The 15,311-nt window shown below is 50.0% G+C and overlaps 1 protein-coding gene across 3 annotated transcripts in view; it reads right to left on the bottom strand.

Moving 5' to 3' along the window:
* Positions 1 to 15,311, bottom strand: part of LOC148142123 (uncharacterized) — a 224,929-nt gene that overhangs the window by 199,134 nt on the left and 10,484 nt on the right. For 2 of the 3 annotated variants that reach the window (XR_015752196.1, XM_087976991.1), the window contains exon 2: positions 9,289 to 9,538. Coding sequence is in view for 2 of the 3 variants with exons in the window: in XM_087976991.1 (XP_087833117.1) it covers positions 9,289 to 9,515 (227 nt within the window). In the remaining variant the exon portion in view is untranslated. Of the gene's footprint in view, positions 1 to 9,288; positions 9,539 to 14,723; positions 14,804 to 15,311 lie in introns of those variants that run through there. The other variant, XM_087976992.1, reaches the window with a different exon arrangement.

Genomic DNA, 15,311 nt, shown 5'->3' with positions numbered 1-15,311 from the left:
CGAGTGCTGGTCGTAAACCAGCTGGTGGCCGCCATGCTGTGGTACCGGCTGGTCACTTTGGTCCCTCCTCCTGGCTTTGTCGCTGACATCCAGAGAACGTTGGTCGATTTCTTCTGGGACAAAAAGATGCACTGGGTCGCCGCGCAGGTTCTGAGTCTCCCTATTGAGGAGGGCGGTCAGTCGCTGGTGTGCGTCCACACCCAGGTCGCGACGTTCCACCTTCAGACCTTGCGGCGATACCTTTACGTCGAGCCTCCTCCTAGGTGGCGCCCCCTGGCGATGTATTTTTTCCGCCAGGTGCGTAACCTCAACTACGACACGCAGCTCCTGTTCGTCGACCGTGACGGTTTGGAGGTCGCCCTCAAGACGCTGCCTGTCTTTTACCAGGACCTGATCACTGTCTGGAACATGGTCGAATCGCGTCGCGCCTACCCCCCGGCTGGAGTAGCGGCTGTCGTCAGGGAGCCGTTGCTCAGGAATCCGCACCTCCGTACTCGCGGGTTCGAGTGGCTGTCGGAGGGGAGGGCCGCGGCGGCGAGGGTGACCAGGGTCGGGGACGTGCTGGGTGCCGGGGGCCTGGGCTGGACGCTGCCGCAGGACATAGCAGGCAGGGCAGCGGTAGACGTCCAGTACGTGGCCACCGCCATCCGACACCTTAAAACGGCGGTGCTCGGACCCGACGTAGTGCACCAGTTGGAGGACGCTCAGGTGTGCGGTGGGATCCCGTCCGCACTCACCCCAGCCCGGACGGAATTTCACATTGGCCCCAAGGTCCCGTACTTCCCGCGGGAGCCTGTGCCCCACAACCTGAGCCGCCTCCGAAATTTTAATTTTGTTTCGTTTAGGGAAATAAAAAGAAGAGCCCTGTACAGACTGCTGCTGCACACCATCCACCTCTTCTCCCTCATCCACCGTCCGGACACGCCTTGGCGTGCCCATTTGCCATCGGGCGGTGGGGATCCCCAGTGGAGGGCTCTCTACGCGGGAGTCCTCCCCCTTTCTCTCGGGGATCTGGGGTGGAGGGTGCTGCACGCAGCGGTCCCCTGCAACCGCAGATTGCGGTGGTTCACGGACTCCCAGCCCAACTGCTTGTTCTGTAGCGTTGTGGAGTCCGTGGACCACGTGTATATTGGGTGTGGGCGTTTGCACTCCCTTTTTGATTTTCTGAAAAACCTCTTCCTCTGCTTTTGGCTGCACTTCAGTCCCACGCTCCTGATCTTCAGGCACCTGGTACGGAGGAAGGAGGGCAGGTCTGAAGACCTCCTCGTGGGTCTGCTCCTGGGCCTGGCCAAACTGGCCATCAACAGGTCCAGGCAGCGGGCCGTGGAGGGGGTCGTTAGGGCCGACTGCCTGCCCCTCTTCCGCGGTTACGTTAGGGCCGGGGTGTCCTTGGAGAAGGAGCACGTGGTGTCGACCAACACCCTGGAGTTGTTCAGGGCGAGGTGGGCGCCGCAGGGAGTGGAGTGCATCATTTCTCCCTCCAACTCTATTTTGATTTAGTCCCTACCCTCCCCTTCACTGTTTTTGATCACACAGCACTGCCCTTTGATGTGAAGGGCAGTGTTTGTCACTGGCCACCCGGGTGTTTCCTATCTTCCTGGTGGTGGGAATTGAATAAAGATTTGTGCACCTTGTGTCTCTCACTGTGTCTCACACCTGCACACACACACCATGGGTACAGGGGAAATATAAGCACTACCGTGGTTAGGCGGGAGTGTGGGGGTTATATAATAAAAAAATAATAAGCAGGGCATTCTCAACACCTGCACACACACCATGGGTGCTGGGGAAAAAATAAGTACAGACCAGGAAGAATGGGTCACCTTCCTGTCTCTCGACCAGGGTCGATCACGAGTCCCTGCTTGGGACTCTGCGGGCATTCGGGTTCGGGACGCAGTTCGTCACCCGGATCTGACTTTTGTACGCCGCACAAAGATTCGTGCAACTTGTGTCTCTCACTGTGTCTCACACCTGCACACACACCATGGGTACGGGAGAAAAATAAGCACTACCGCAGAAAAAAAAAGAAAAGGAGAAAAGAATGGGTAGTTATTAATGGAGGTAATGAGAGTCTTAGCCCTGATTGGATAACCATAGAGCTCCCACGTTTCCTTCTTTCTTGGAAACTCGCACTGAATCATTCACCACTTGGAAATTTAACCAGGCACCAGTACGGGCCTCCATGGGGAGTAAAGACCCCTGTTGGCCAAATCCTACCCACCACAAACTGCACAATGTTCAAACAGATGATCATAGTTGACCCAGGAAGGGGTGAGTGAGGGGGTGATGGAGGGTGGAGGTGAACTGCAAGGGAACGGGGCTCTCTGTTGGTGGGCCACTCTATTCCCAAGGCCAAGAAAATCAGTTAAGGACAGAACGCCCAAAAACGAGATGGTCCCTGAAAGCAAACCCAACAGATGCCGGGCTGTCATTGAGCCAGTACCAGGCTGTCATCGGGCAGTACCAGGCTGTCATTGGGCCAGTACCAGGCTGTCACTGAGACAGGACCAGGCTGTCATTGGGCCAGTACCAGGCTGCCATTGGTCTAGTACCAGGCTGTCATTTAACCAGTACCAGGCTGCCATTGGGCCAGTACGAAGCTGTCATTGAGCCAGGACCAGGCTGTCATTGGGCCAGGACCAGGCTGTCATTGGGCCAGGACCAGGCTGTCACTGGGCCAGTACCAGGCTGTCATTGGGCCAGGACCAGGCTGTCACTGGGCCAGGACCAGGCTGTCATTGAGCCAGGACCAGGCTGTCATTGGGCCAGGACCAGGCTGTCATTGGGCAAGGACCAGGCTGTCATTGGGCAAGGACCAGGCTGTCATTGGGCAAGGACCAGGCTGTCATGGAGCCAGGACCAGGCTGTCATTGGGCCAGGACCAGGCTGTCATTGGGCCCGTACCAGGCTGTCATTGAGCCAGGACCAGGCTGTCATTGGGCCAGTACCAGGCTGTCATTGAGCCAGGACCAGGCTGTCACTGGGCCAGGACCAGGCTGTCATTGGGCCAGGACCAGGCTGTCATTGGGCCCGTACCAGGCTGTTATTGAGCCAGTATCAGGTTGTCATTGAGCCAGTACAAGACTGTCATTGAGCTAGTACCAGGCTGCCATTGGGCCTGTGCCAGGCTGACATTGAGCCAGTACCAGGCTGTCATTGGGCCAGAACCAGCCAGTCATTTGGCCAGTACCAGGCTGTTATTGGGCCAGTACCAGGCTGTCATTGAGCCAGTACCAGCCTGTCATTGGGTCAGGACCAGGCTGTCATTGAGCCAGTACCAGGCTGTCATTGGGCCAGTACCAGGCTGTCATTGGGTCAGGACCAGGCTGTCATTGGGCCAGTACCAGGCTGTCATTGAACCAGTACCAGGCTGCCATTGAACCAGTACCAGGCTGTCATTGGGCCAGTACCAGGCTGTCATTGCCCCAGTACCAGACTGTCATTGAACCAGTACCAGGCTGCCATTGAACCAGTACCAGGCTGTCATTGGGCCAATACGAGGCTGTCATTCGGCCACTACCAGGCTGTCATTGGGCCAGTACCAGGCTGTCATTGGGCCAGTGCCAGGCTGTCATTGAGCCTGAACCAGGTAGTCATTTAGCCTATACCAGGCTGCCATTGGGCCAGTACCGAGGTTTCATTAGCCAGTACGAGCCTCCCACTGGGCCAGTAACAGGCTGCCATTGGGCCAGTACCAGCCAGTCATTGAGCCAGAACCAGGCTGTCATTGGGCCAGAACCAAGCTGTCATCGGGCAGTACCAGGCGGCCACTGTGCCAGTACCAGGCTGTTATTGAGCCAGTATCAGGTTGTCATTGAGCCAGTACAAGACTGTCATTGAGCTAGTACCAGGCTGTCATTGGGCCAGTACCAGGCTGTCATTGGGCCTGTATCAGGCTGTCATTGGGCCAGTGCCAGGCTGCCATTGGGCCAGTGCCAGGCTGCCATTGGGCCAGTGCCAGGCTGTCATTGAGCCAGTGCCAGGCTGTCATTAGGCCAGTGCCAGGCTGCCATTAGGCCAGTGCCAGGCTGCCATTAGGCCAGTGCCAGGCTGTCATTGAGCCAGTACCAGGCTGTCATTGAGCCTATACCAGGCTGCCACTGGGCCAGTACCAGGCTGTCATTGAGCCAGAACCAGCTGTCATTGGGCCAGTACCAGGCTGACATTTGGCCAGTACCAGGCTGTCACTGAGCCAGTACCAGGCTGTCATTTGGCCAGTACCTGGCTGCCACTGAGCCAGTACCAGGCTGCCATTGAGCCAGAACCAGCTGTCATTGGGCCAGTACCAGGCTGTTATTGGGCCAGTACCAGGCTGCCACTAAGCCAGTACCTGGCTGCCACTGAGCCAGTACCAGGCTGTCATTGGGCCAGTACCTGGCTGCCACTGAGCCAGTACTAGGCTGTCATTGGGCCAGTACCAGGCTGTTATTGGGCCAGTACCAGGCTGTTATTGGGCCAGTACTGGGCTGCTACTGGGCCAGTACCAGGCTGTCATTGCCCCAGTACCAGACTGCCATTGAACCAGTACCAGGCTGCCACTGAGCAAGTACCAGGCTGTCATTGGGCCAGTACCAGGCTGCCATTGAACCAGTACCAGGCTGTCATTGGGCCAATACGAGGCTGTCATTCGGCCACTACCAGGCTGTCATTGGGCCAGTACCAGGCTGTCATTGGGCCAGTGCCAGGCTGTCATTGAGCCTGAACCAGGTAGTCATTTAGCCTATACCAGGCTGCCATTGGGCCAGTACCGAGGTTTCATTAGCCAGTACGAGCCTCCCACTGGGCCAGTAACAGGCTGCCATTGGGCCAGTACCAGGCTGCCACTGAGCAAGTACCAGGCTGTCATTGAACCAGTACCAGGCTGCCATTGAACCAGTACCAGACTGTCATTGGGCCAGTACCAGGCTGCCATTGAACCAGTACCAGGCTGTCATTGGGCCAGTGCCAGGCTGTCATTGAGCCTGAACCAGGTAGTCATTTAGCCTATACCAGGCTGTCATTGGGCCAGTACCAGGCTGTCATTGGGCCAGTACTGGGCTGTCATTGGGCCAGTACCAGACTGTCATTGGGCCAGTACCAGGCTGCCATTGAACCAGTACCAGGCTGTCATTGGGCCAGTGCCAGGCTGTCATTGAGCCTGAACCAGGTAGTCATTTAGCCTATACCAGGCTGTCATTGGGCCAGTACCAGGCTGTCATTGGGCCAGTACTGGGCTGTCATTGGGCCAGAACCAGGCTGCCACTGCGCCAGTACCAGGCTGTCATTTGGCCAGTACCAGGCTGCCAGTAAGCCAGTACCAGGCTGTCATTGGGCCAGTACCAGGCTGTCATTGAGCCAGTACCAGGCTGCCACTGAGCCAGTACCAGGCTGCCATTGGGCCAGTACCAGGCTGCCACTGAGCCAGTACCAGGCTGCCATTGGGCCAGTACCAGGCTGCCACTGAGCCAGTACCAGGCTGCCACTGAGCCAGTACCAGGCTGTCATTTGGCCAGTACCAGTCTGCCACCGATCCAGGACCAGGCTGTCATTGGGCCAGTACCAGGCTGCCATTGAGCCAGTACTGGGCTGTCATTGGGCCAGTACCAGGGTGCCACTGAGCCAGTACCTGGCCGTCATTGGGCCAGTACCAGGCTACTACTGGGCCAGTACCAGGCTGTCATTGGGCCAGTACCAGGCTGCCACTAAGCCAGTACCAGGCTGTCATTGGGCCAGTACCAGGCTGCCACTGAGCCAGTACCAGGCTGTCATTGGGCCAGTACCATCTGCCACTGAGCCAGTACCAGGCTGTCATTGGGCCAGTACCAGGCTGCCATTGGGCCAGTACCAGGCTGCCACTAAGCCAGTACCAGGCTGTCATTGGGTCAGAACCAGGCTGTCATTGGGTCAGTACCAGGCTGTCATTGGGCCAGTACCAGGCTGCCACTGGGCCAGTACCAGGCTGTCATTGGGCTTGTACCAAGCTGCCATTGACCCAGTACCGGGCTGTCATTGAGCCAATACCAGGCTGCCACTGGGCCAGTACCAGGCTGGTATTGGGCCAGTACCAGGCTGCCACCGAGCCAGTACCGGGCTGTCATTAGGCCAGTACCAGGCTGTCATTGGGCCAGTACCAGGCTGCCACTAAGCCAGTACCAGGCTGCCACTAAGCCAGTACCAGGCTGTCATTGGGTCAGAACCAGGCTGTCATTGGGTCAGTACCAGGCTGTCATTGGGCCAGTACCAGGCTGTCATTGGGCCAGTACCAGGCTGCCACTAAGCCAGTACCAGGCTGTCATTGGGTCAGAACCAGGCTGTCATTGAGCCAGTACCAGGCTGCCATTGGGCCAGTACCAGGCTGTCATTGAGCCAGTACCAGGCTGTCATTAGGCCAGTACCAGGCTGTCATTGAGCCAGTACCAGGCTGTCATTGAGCCAGTACCAGGCTGTCATTGAGCCAGTACCAGGCTGCCATTGGGCCAGTACCAGGCTGCCATTGGGCCAGTACCAGGCTGTCATTGAGCCAGTACCAGGCTGTCATTGGGCCAGTACCAGCCTCAGAGTTTTATTATCAGGATAATTAGTTAATCATCAGGGTGGTAAGCATTACAGATCAGGAAGAATGGGTAGGCTGAGGCTTTTTGACTTGAGTATGAAATACTCATTAAAAGCCACAATGTGGGTGGACATTTTCCATTCCTTCGAACTAGTTACCCATCCAATTTCTGCTCATTGCCACCTTTTCCTGATTCACCTTTACTGGATGTGTCTTTGATGCTACCTGGTCCTTTAGGTGCAGTGAGTCACATGGACATGACCTGCTGGATTGTAGCTCAGCATTAACTCCGGAAGGTAAGGGTTGTCACTGTCACTACGGATTCATTATACGCTAAAGTGTAATGTCTTAGAGCAATATCCATATGATCTGAACTTGAATGTTGCCCTTGTGTTCCTCTCTCAAGCTCAATCCAGCGACAATTTGAATTGTTTCAGGAAATCCACACTCACATCTGCTTCAACCCTTTAATCTTGAGCACTGCTGGGTCTCCATGTGAATAAATTACTCCTCACATTAAACCAAACATTTTCTAACTAAGTTCACAAGCGTGGCTCCATGGTCTTCTATCCTTACTCTTCTCAAATAACATCTCCAACCGAGTGGTATCTGATTCCTTCAACAGTTTTCAGTTCACAAGGAACTCATTCTGTTTATTGAAACCGTGGTCCAGCTGTGAACGTGAGAACGTTGTTCGGGATGAAATGGTGAGCCACCTTTAAAGTGCTCAGCCTGGTCTGAACATTTCCACAATACCAATACCTTTCTTCTGGAGAGCTGATTCTGTAAACTCAGCTGGGAAACTGTAACACTGACTTCAGAGCTGAGCCGAGGAAAACAGAAAGATCCAAAATTTGGTGGGAGAATGATATTTCCAAAGCTGACATAACAAGATCTTTATTTGTCTGTCAGCAATTCACAAGATGTTGACCTTGAGAGTTTCGATGAGTCTGCCTCTCTCAGAAAATGACACTTACAGACTGCATTTACTTCAAAGCCAGAATATTATTAAAAACGGAATGGTACCCCAACAAATAAATATTGGGCACAGTTAGGGGGCTGTCTGATGGATATAATCGAGTGTTGTCTTGAGATTGAAGCCCTGTGAGGGGAAATATCTTGAAACATCTGGTTTGCAGATGTTTTGAGTCCCAGTATCATCACGCTGACCTCAGGGAGGGCAATGCTGGTCACAGTCATTAATCATTTTGTCTCCATCTTATCAGTTAAAAGATTTTTAATATGGAGTTGGAAACCAGCCACCTCTCAAAATGACTTAATGTGGTACTTGACAATATCAGGGTAAAGTCACATCTTCACAGCTTCACAGGAATATTCACACATGGGAACATTCACACATTCATGGGAATTTTCACGGATCACAGGAATATTCACTGATTTACAGGAATTTTCACAGGTGCATGGGAATATTCGCAGGTTCACAGAAACATTCACAAGATCACAGGAATATTTACAGGTTCACAGGAGTGTTCACAGTTTCGCGGGAACATTCACAGGTTCACGGGAATATCCACAGGTTCACGGGAATATTCACAGATCATAGGAACATTCAGAGGTTCATGGGAATATTCATAGATTCACAGGAACGTTCATAGGTTCATGGGAATAGTCATTGATTTACAGGAACATTCATAAGATCACGGGAATATTCACAGGTTCACAGGAATATTCACAGATTCACGGGAACATTCACCGTTTCATGGGAATATTCACAGATTCACTGGAAAATTCACAGTTTCATTGGAACATTCACAGATTCATAGGAATATTGACTGTTTCACAGGAATATCCACAAATTCATGGGAATATTCACAGGTTCATTGGAACATTCACAGGTTCACGGAAATATTCACAGGTTCATGGGAATATTGACTGTTTCACAGGAATATCCACAAGTTCACGGGAATATTTACAGAAATATTAAGCCTGTCCATGCAGATTGAAAGAGAAGTGGGAAAGCAGTTTGCAGCAAGAGGTGTATTTTATATCAACTTCCAGGGTACTGACAGCTGGCAAGAGTCCAAAGTATGAGTCAAGGACAGTAAAGACCTATTAATATGTGGACAATGACTGACCCCAATGTTAGCATGGATAGAAGATTATCACACCAACAGGACACAGAGAGTAGGCATTAAAGGGTGTTTATTTTATCGGCAAGATGCAAGGAGTGATGTGTTACAAGGATCGGTACTGGAACTGCACTTTCCCAGAATTTACTGAAAGGGTTCGGATAGAGGGATGAGAGGTATGGTTCCTAACTTTGCTGACAACATAATGGTCAATAGAAAAGTAAGTTGAGAAGACGAGTCGTGGAGGATACAAAGGGTTATAGATAGTTTGAGAGTACGAAGATTGGCAAACAGTTTACAAGGTGGGAAAATGTGAAATTGCCCATTTTGGAAGGAAGTACATATTTGAAGGATATTCTTTAAACAGTGAATTGGAGAAATTAATATTGTGATCTAAGAAATTAGTGAGAGAGTTGAAGGAGATGGTAAACTCTGACAGATTAATGATGCCATTTCAACTTCACATAGCGTCTGGTATTAGATACTGTACAATAAGATGAACCTTCAGTCACGGGACTGTTAGCCTCATCTACACCTTGGTAATAGCCATAGCAGATTAGAGAAAGGCAGCAAATTGTCTTTACATTATTCAGACAATTGGTTGGGGTGAGACAGAAAGAGATGACTCTTGTTTCCTTATTATTTTGAATGGAAATAAATACTCACAGCATTCTCTGTTTATATTCAAAGTAGCTGGGGTATCTGATCGACTCAAATTCCAAGTGACCACAGTATCTTGGTAATCTTAGGTAATGGCTGGAGGAGGTTCCACCACTCGTGTCTACAGTGTACAGTTTGCGTGGACTGACCCAGTAATCTTTCATTGTTGGTTCTCTTTGACGGACGTTGTCCAGAACAATCTTGTGTCTTGGGTATGTGTAACTGTATGTCATTCCTGACTCCACAGCTTAAGCTTCTGTTTATTTGCAAAGAGGAAGAAAATATTTCTTTATTTGATGCTTATTTTGCTGTCTGAAGGTTTTTCTTCTGCTCAAGAACTACAACAATGTACATTTCTGTAAGACATCGGAGCTGGAGTAGGCCATTCAGCCCATCACATCTGCTCTGTAATTCAAAGAGATCATGGCTGATATGATCACCTTCACCTCCACTTTCCCGCCTTTTCCCCATGACCTTGGTTCCCTTGCTGATTAAAACTCTGTCTGTCTCAGCCTTGAAAATACTTAACTCCACAGAAAACCACTTTCAGAGAGAAAGAAATTTTTCCCCATTGCAGTCTTAAATGGGTTATCCCTTGTTCTGAGATGATATCCCCTGGTCCTGAATTCTCCCACAAGGAGAAACAACCTCTCCACATCCACATGTGGTGTTCTTGACATAAATAAACATCTTTTTCTATAATGTGGCATCTATAACAGTAGGAGGAGAAAGTGAGGGCTGCAGATGCTGGAGATCAGAGCTGAAAATGTGTTGCTGGAAAAGCGCAGCAGGTCAGGCAGCATCCAAGGAGCAGGAGAATCGACGTTTCAGGCATGAGCCCTTCTTCAGGAATGTTTGGTTTGATTGAACGTCTACAGCCCTCTGAAGCAGAGAATTCAAAGATTCACTGCCCTCATTCCTGAAGAAGAGCTCATGCCCGAAACGTCGATTCTCCTGCTCCCTGGATGCTGCCTGACCTGCAGCGCGGTTCCATCTATAACAGTATACATGTTTTGTCCGTGATTGAACCGAGGCTGTATTGAGCTCAGGAACTGAGGGCCCCTGGCAGAACACAAACTGGCCGTCACTGAGCGGGTTCGTGGTGAACCAGGGCTGTTTGATAGCCTCATTGAAACCTTATTCAAGTTTTCATTATCCAACTGGATATTACCCGTCCCTTTTCAATTTTATTTAATTTGATTGAAGCTCCCCAGCTGCTGTGAGGATTGAAACTCATCTGTTGATCATCCAAAAACCACTGTCCCCCACACCCTGGGACTGTCCCCCCCCCCCACACTCTTGGATTGTGCCCCCCCTCCCACAGCCTGGGACTGTGCCCCCACACCCTGGGACTGTGCCCCCCCATACCCTGGGACTGTGCCCCCACACCCTGGGACTGTGTCCCCCCCCACACCCTGGGACTGTGCCCCCCCCAACACCCTGGGACTGTGCCCCCCCCAACACCCTGGGACTGTGCGCCCCCCACACCCACACCCTGGGACTGTGCACCCCCCCCCCCCCCCACACACACCCTGGGACTGTGCCACCACAACAAGGTGGATCTGTGGCAACCAATCGTATTGTTGATAATTAACTGTCGTAACCGGGGAGGACTGGAAGCTGGAAGGGTGAATGTATCCCTGAATCTGGTATCTCTCTATGCCCAAGGCTATGCCTGCCCACACTGTCCTGACTGGACACAGCTGGAAACAGTGGGGGAGCTTCAATGGGAGCTCCTGACACACTTTGGTGTCTAATTCCTGTGAAGACATGCTAAGGCTCATGGGCGTTTGTCCTTCACAAGGGCAATTGGGGATAGGCAATAAATGCAATGCTCATGTCCCGTGAGTGAATAAACAGGGATGAATCAGCAGGAGAAAGTGCTCACTCCAAAACCGACCATTCTACAATTCCAAGGAGATTCCTTAGACAGTCACATCAAACAGGGTGGAGGAGATTCCCCTCAGCCTTCTGAACATGCTCTGCCATTCAATAAGAGAAGATCAGAGTAGACAAAGGCTTTTCAGGCCACTGAGTCTGTTCTGTCTTTCAAAAAGACCATCCACCTCAGCTACATTTTCCTGACTACTTCCCGTATTCCAATCCCTGAGACTCCCAAAATCTTTCAATCTCCGGTTTTAATTTCACTCGGTCGTGAAATGTTCAGGATAAATTGGATAGACAATTCCAATGAGTCACAACCCTCTTAAGTGAAATCTTTCCACTCAACCTCAACCTCAGATCTTTGATGCTTTATCATCAGTCTCTGCCTCTTTTACAAACAGGGGAATCTGTCACTCAGTCTAACCTGCCAAGCCCCAGGGCTGTGGCAATGGTGCATTGGTTGTCCAGTAGACGAGAAAAAGATGAAGAATGATTGGCTTGACACTGCAGAGTGAGGGGAGATGAATCCACAGAGTACAGTATTTGAGATTCATTGCTGTATCATCAGAACGTAAGCCTCACAGAGGCCAGGTGCAGGGAGCAGAGAGGTGGAAAATGTTCTTTCACACTCTCAAACCGAGCTGGCAGAAGCAGAGTACTTATCCACTCCACCTGGAACTGAAATCAACCCTGGCAAAGGTTTTGAGAGGATGATGATGAGGATGATGATGAGGAGGATGAGATGGAGGAGAGCTCCCAGGCAGTCGTTCAATTGAATGAATCATAAAATTATGTAAATGTTGATCTTTCAAATGCACTGCTGATTGGGAGCATTTTTATAATGTCTTTGTATTTCTCATTTGAACCAAAGGCTCTCCAATGATTTCACCTGCATTTTGAAGTTTGGTTCCTGAAGATAATATTCCTCATGAGATTATGGTCCCACAGACAGTGACAGATTACTGATATACCACCAACTCCCCCTTCCCCCCAACACCCCTGTGGTAGTTATTCCATCATGGTTAGAGAGTTTCAGTTGGAAGAATTATCTGTGCAGACCCAAGGCTGACATGGTCACACTCAAACCCACGACCACTTCCATTCAGAAGGACAAGGACAGCAGATACATGGGAACATCACCCCCTGCAAATTCCCCTCCAAGCAACTCACCATCCTGACCTGGAAATAAATCACTGTTCCTTCACTGTTGCTGGGTCAAAATCCTGGAATTCCCTCTCTAATGGGATTGTGAATCAACCCACAGCACATGGACTGCAGTGATTCAAGAAGGCAGCTCACCCCCACCTTCTCAAGGGGCAACTAGGGACGGGTAATAAATGTTGGCCAACCAGCAACACCCACATCCCATGAAAAAAATAATAAAAATCACATCTTCCCTGCCAGCTATTCCCAGCAGCAGGCACTTGGTGTTGATCTGGCTGCAGAATTTAGCAGCAGATTCTTTGACCTGTAAGGTTTAGTTCTCCAAACGTTTTACCATTTATGCCCCATCCACATAACACCCCCAGCCATTGACGTTCAACAGAAACTTTTGGATGATTGATAAATGTAAGAGTCATGATTTATTCTCTTTGCAATCCATGATGTGGAGCTGCTGGTGTCGGACTGGGGTGGACAAAGTCAGAGGTCACACAACACCAGGCTACAGTCCAACAGGTTTATTTGAAATCACATGGTTTCAGAGTGCAGCTCCTTTGACAGTTCTTTCTCCTGCCACCTGGTGAAGGGGCAGCATTCCAAAAGCTTGTGATTTTGAATAAACCTGTTGGACTATAAGGTGGTGTCATGTGATTTCTGACTTTGCAATACATGCATCAAGGAAGTTTGAAATTATTGAAGTAAGTGATTTTCTGCAATAATTGAATCTAGTTATAATTGGCTGCTGCGTGGATAGAAAATGGTTAAATGTTTTAAGCTCTTGAAAGGAAGAGTTCCAGAAATCAGTGAGTGACAGACAAGAAATACCTGATTTCAGGATACAGTGGTGGGAATAGGGCAATCACTGGGAGAGGAAGTGTATCTGAAAGATAGAAGAAACACAGCCAACCAGAAAATAAATCTCAGTGCCCTGAACAGCAGCAGGCACAGGAAGGACATGTTACAATAGGCTGCGAAACACTAAACTCAGCAACAGTGCTGCAGACAGGAACTTCCAGCTACATACGGCCGGAGGGATTCACTGCTGAAAGACCAGTGATGAAGAAGCAAAGGTAGTTTTGAATGCTAAAAGTACAGTTAATAATGAACTGCAGGGAAGCAGGCATTGGCTAGGAAGTGAATGTGGAACTTGTAACAGTCCTCCACTGCTTTTAAATGCACTTTGCGTCTTGCTCCCTGTCAGACATTAGTCATCAAGGACAGTGCAAAAACTCTTGTGACTTCATGGATTTCACAACAGACTCTGGGGTGTGTTCATTATATTTAAACAAAGGTGTATTCATCCACACCAGAACAAACACCTGTGAGAGGGCTGTTAACTGATAAGGATCTCACCTTTTAAACAGTGCCTTTGTTATTGGCCCAGACAGAACAGGCTGACAGTATTCAAATTGTCCAAACTCAAGCAGCTATTCTGCAGTTTGTTCCTTATTAAATGAAATGTAGCTCAGCCTTTCCTTCTGTCAGCCCTGCCCTCAAATGCTTTAGTTATTTATTACAAACCTGAAAATGTGTTGCTGGAAAAGCGCAGCAGGTCAGGCAGCATCCAAGGAGCAGGAGAATCGACGTTTCAGGCATTAGCCCTTCTTCAGGATTCCCCTGTTCCTTGGATGCTGCCTGACCTGCTGCGCTTTTCCAGCAACACATTTTCAGCTCTGATCTCCAGCATCTGCAGTCCTCACTTTCTCCTTATTTATTACAAACTCAACCTGCACCGATGTTGCACACAGGAAATGGAGGGAAGGAAAATGCTCCCAACCCCAGCAGTGTTTGTGGGTGGCAGATAATTGGAGCAAGACAGGGAGGCAAAGACAAGGACATTGGACAGTGGAGGGGAAGGAAGGAAGGAGTGCTAAGAAAGGAGAGGAGGGAAGAGGGAGAGAGGGAAAGGGGTAGGGAGGAGGAGGAAATGGGAGAGGTTTTGTTGAAGTTTCTGTTGGATCTGGGAAATTCTTTTGGGCAGAACGTACTAGGGTCAGACCTGCCAAACCTCAGGGAGCAGTGTTGGGGGACAAAGCTGGAGTGAAGGACATAGAATGGCCTCTGTTGGGGTTGGATTATTGGTGAGGCTGAGATCAATGAGACCACGTGGGACAGTCAGGTTGGATTGCGGGAAGGTTGTGAAACTAGGGAATGATTTGGCAGTGAGGTGGGAGAGAGTTGACCTCAGACAGTCAGGGGATTGCAGGGGAACAGGTCAGGAGGTCAGTGAGTTTAATAGGTTGCCCCTGTAAACTCCCTCAGTGCAGGTGGACAGCAAAGTCTGATGAGATATCTGGTCAGAGGTTAAATGTACTTCAGCCTGAATCCAGGAAATGGAGGATATGAGGTAGTGGTTTGTGTTTCCAGTGTGGGGCTAGGCGTCCCACAGATCTTACCTTTTATGGTTAACACTACACCTCAGACCTTCCAACGTTGGAACAGCTTACAAAAGCACCACCTGCAGGTCAGACTGGTACTGCAAGTAAACATTTTGGAGTCAATCCCACTCTCAGCTCAATCCAGAGCAAACGTTACCCAAACTTTCACTCCCATTCTCAGAAGAATTTGGCAAGTGTGTATATTTGCATAATTACAAATTGCCATATTCAAAACCCGTCATTAACTGGTGAATTGAAAATCATGAAAAACAAAATTGTTTTCAGAGTCACTGAATCCCTACAGTTTGGAAACAGGCCATTCAGCCCATTAGGTCCTCCAAAGGGCACCCCACCCATCTCTGTAACCCAGCCTTTCCCATGGCTAACCCACAGAACCTGCACATCTTTACACTGTGGGAGGAAACCAGGTCAGACCCAGGCAAAACACAGTCACCTGAGGGCGGAATTGAACCCAGGCCCATGAGATCGCATTGCTAACCTCTGAGCCAACGTGCCATCCATAGTTTTCTGATAATGTTTGGCTCATACAGCTATAAATGAGTTTATCATAAATAATAAACATTTTTAATCTGAGCTTTTAGCCAA

Source organism: Chiloscyllium plagiosum, unplaced genomic scaffold (genome assembly GCF_037043375.1).
Source record: "Chiloscyllium plagiosum isolate Xiang-an unplaced genomic scaffold, Cpla_swu_hap1 HiC_scaffold_30, whole genome shotgun sequence".
Classification (NCBI taxonomy): Eukaryota; Metazoa; Chordata; class Chondrichthyes; order Orectolobiformes; family Hemiscylliidae; genus Chiloscyllium; species Chiloscyllium plagiosum.
This window is presented reverse-complemented; position numbering and strand designations above follow the sequence as displayed.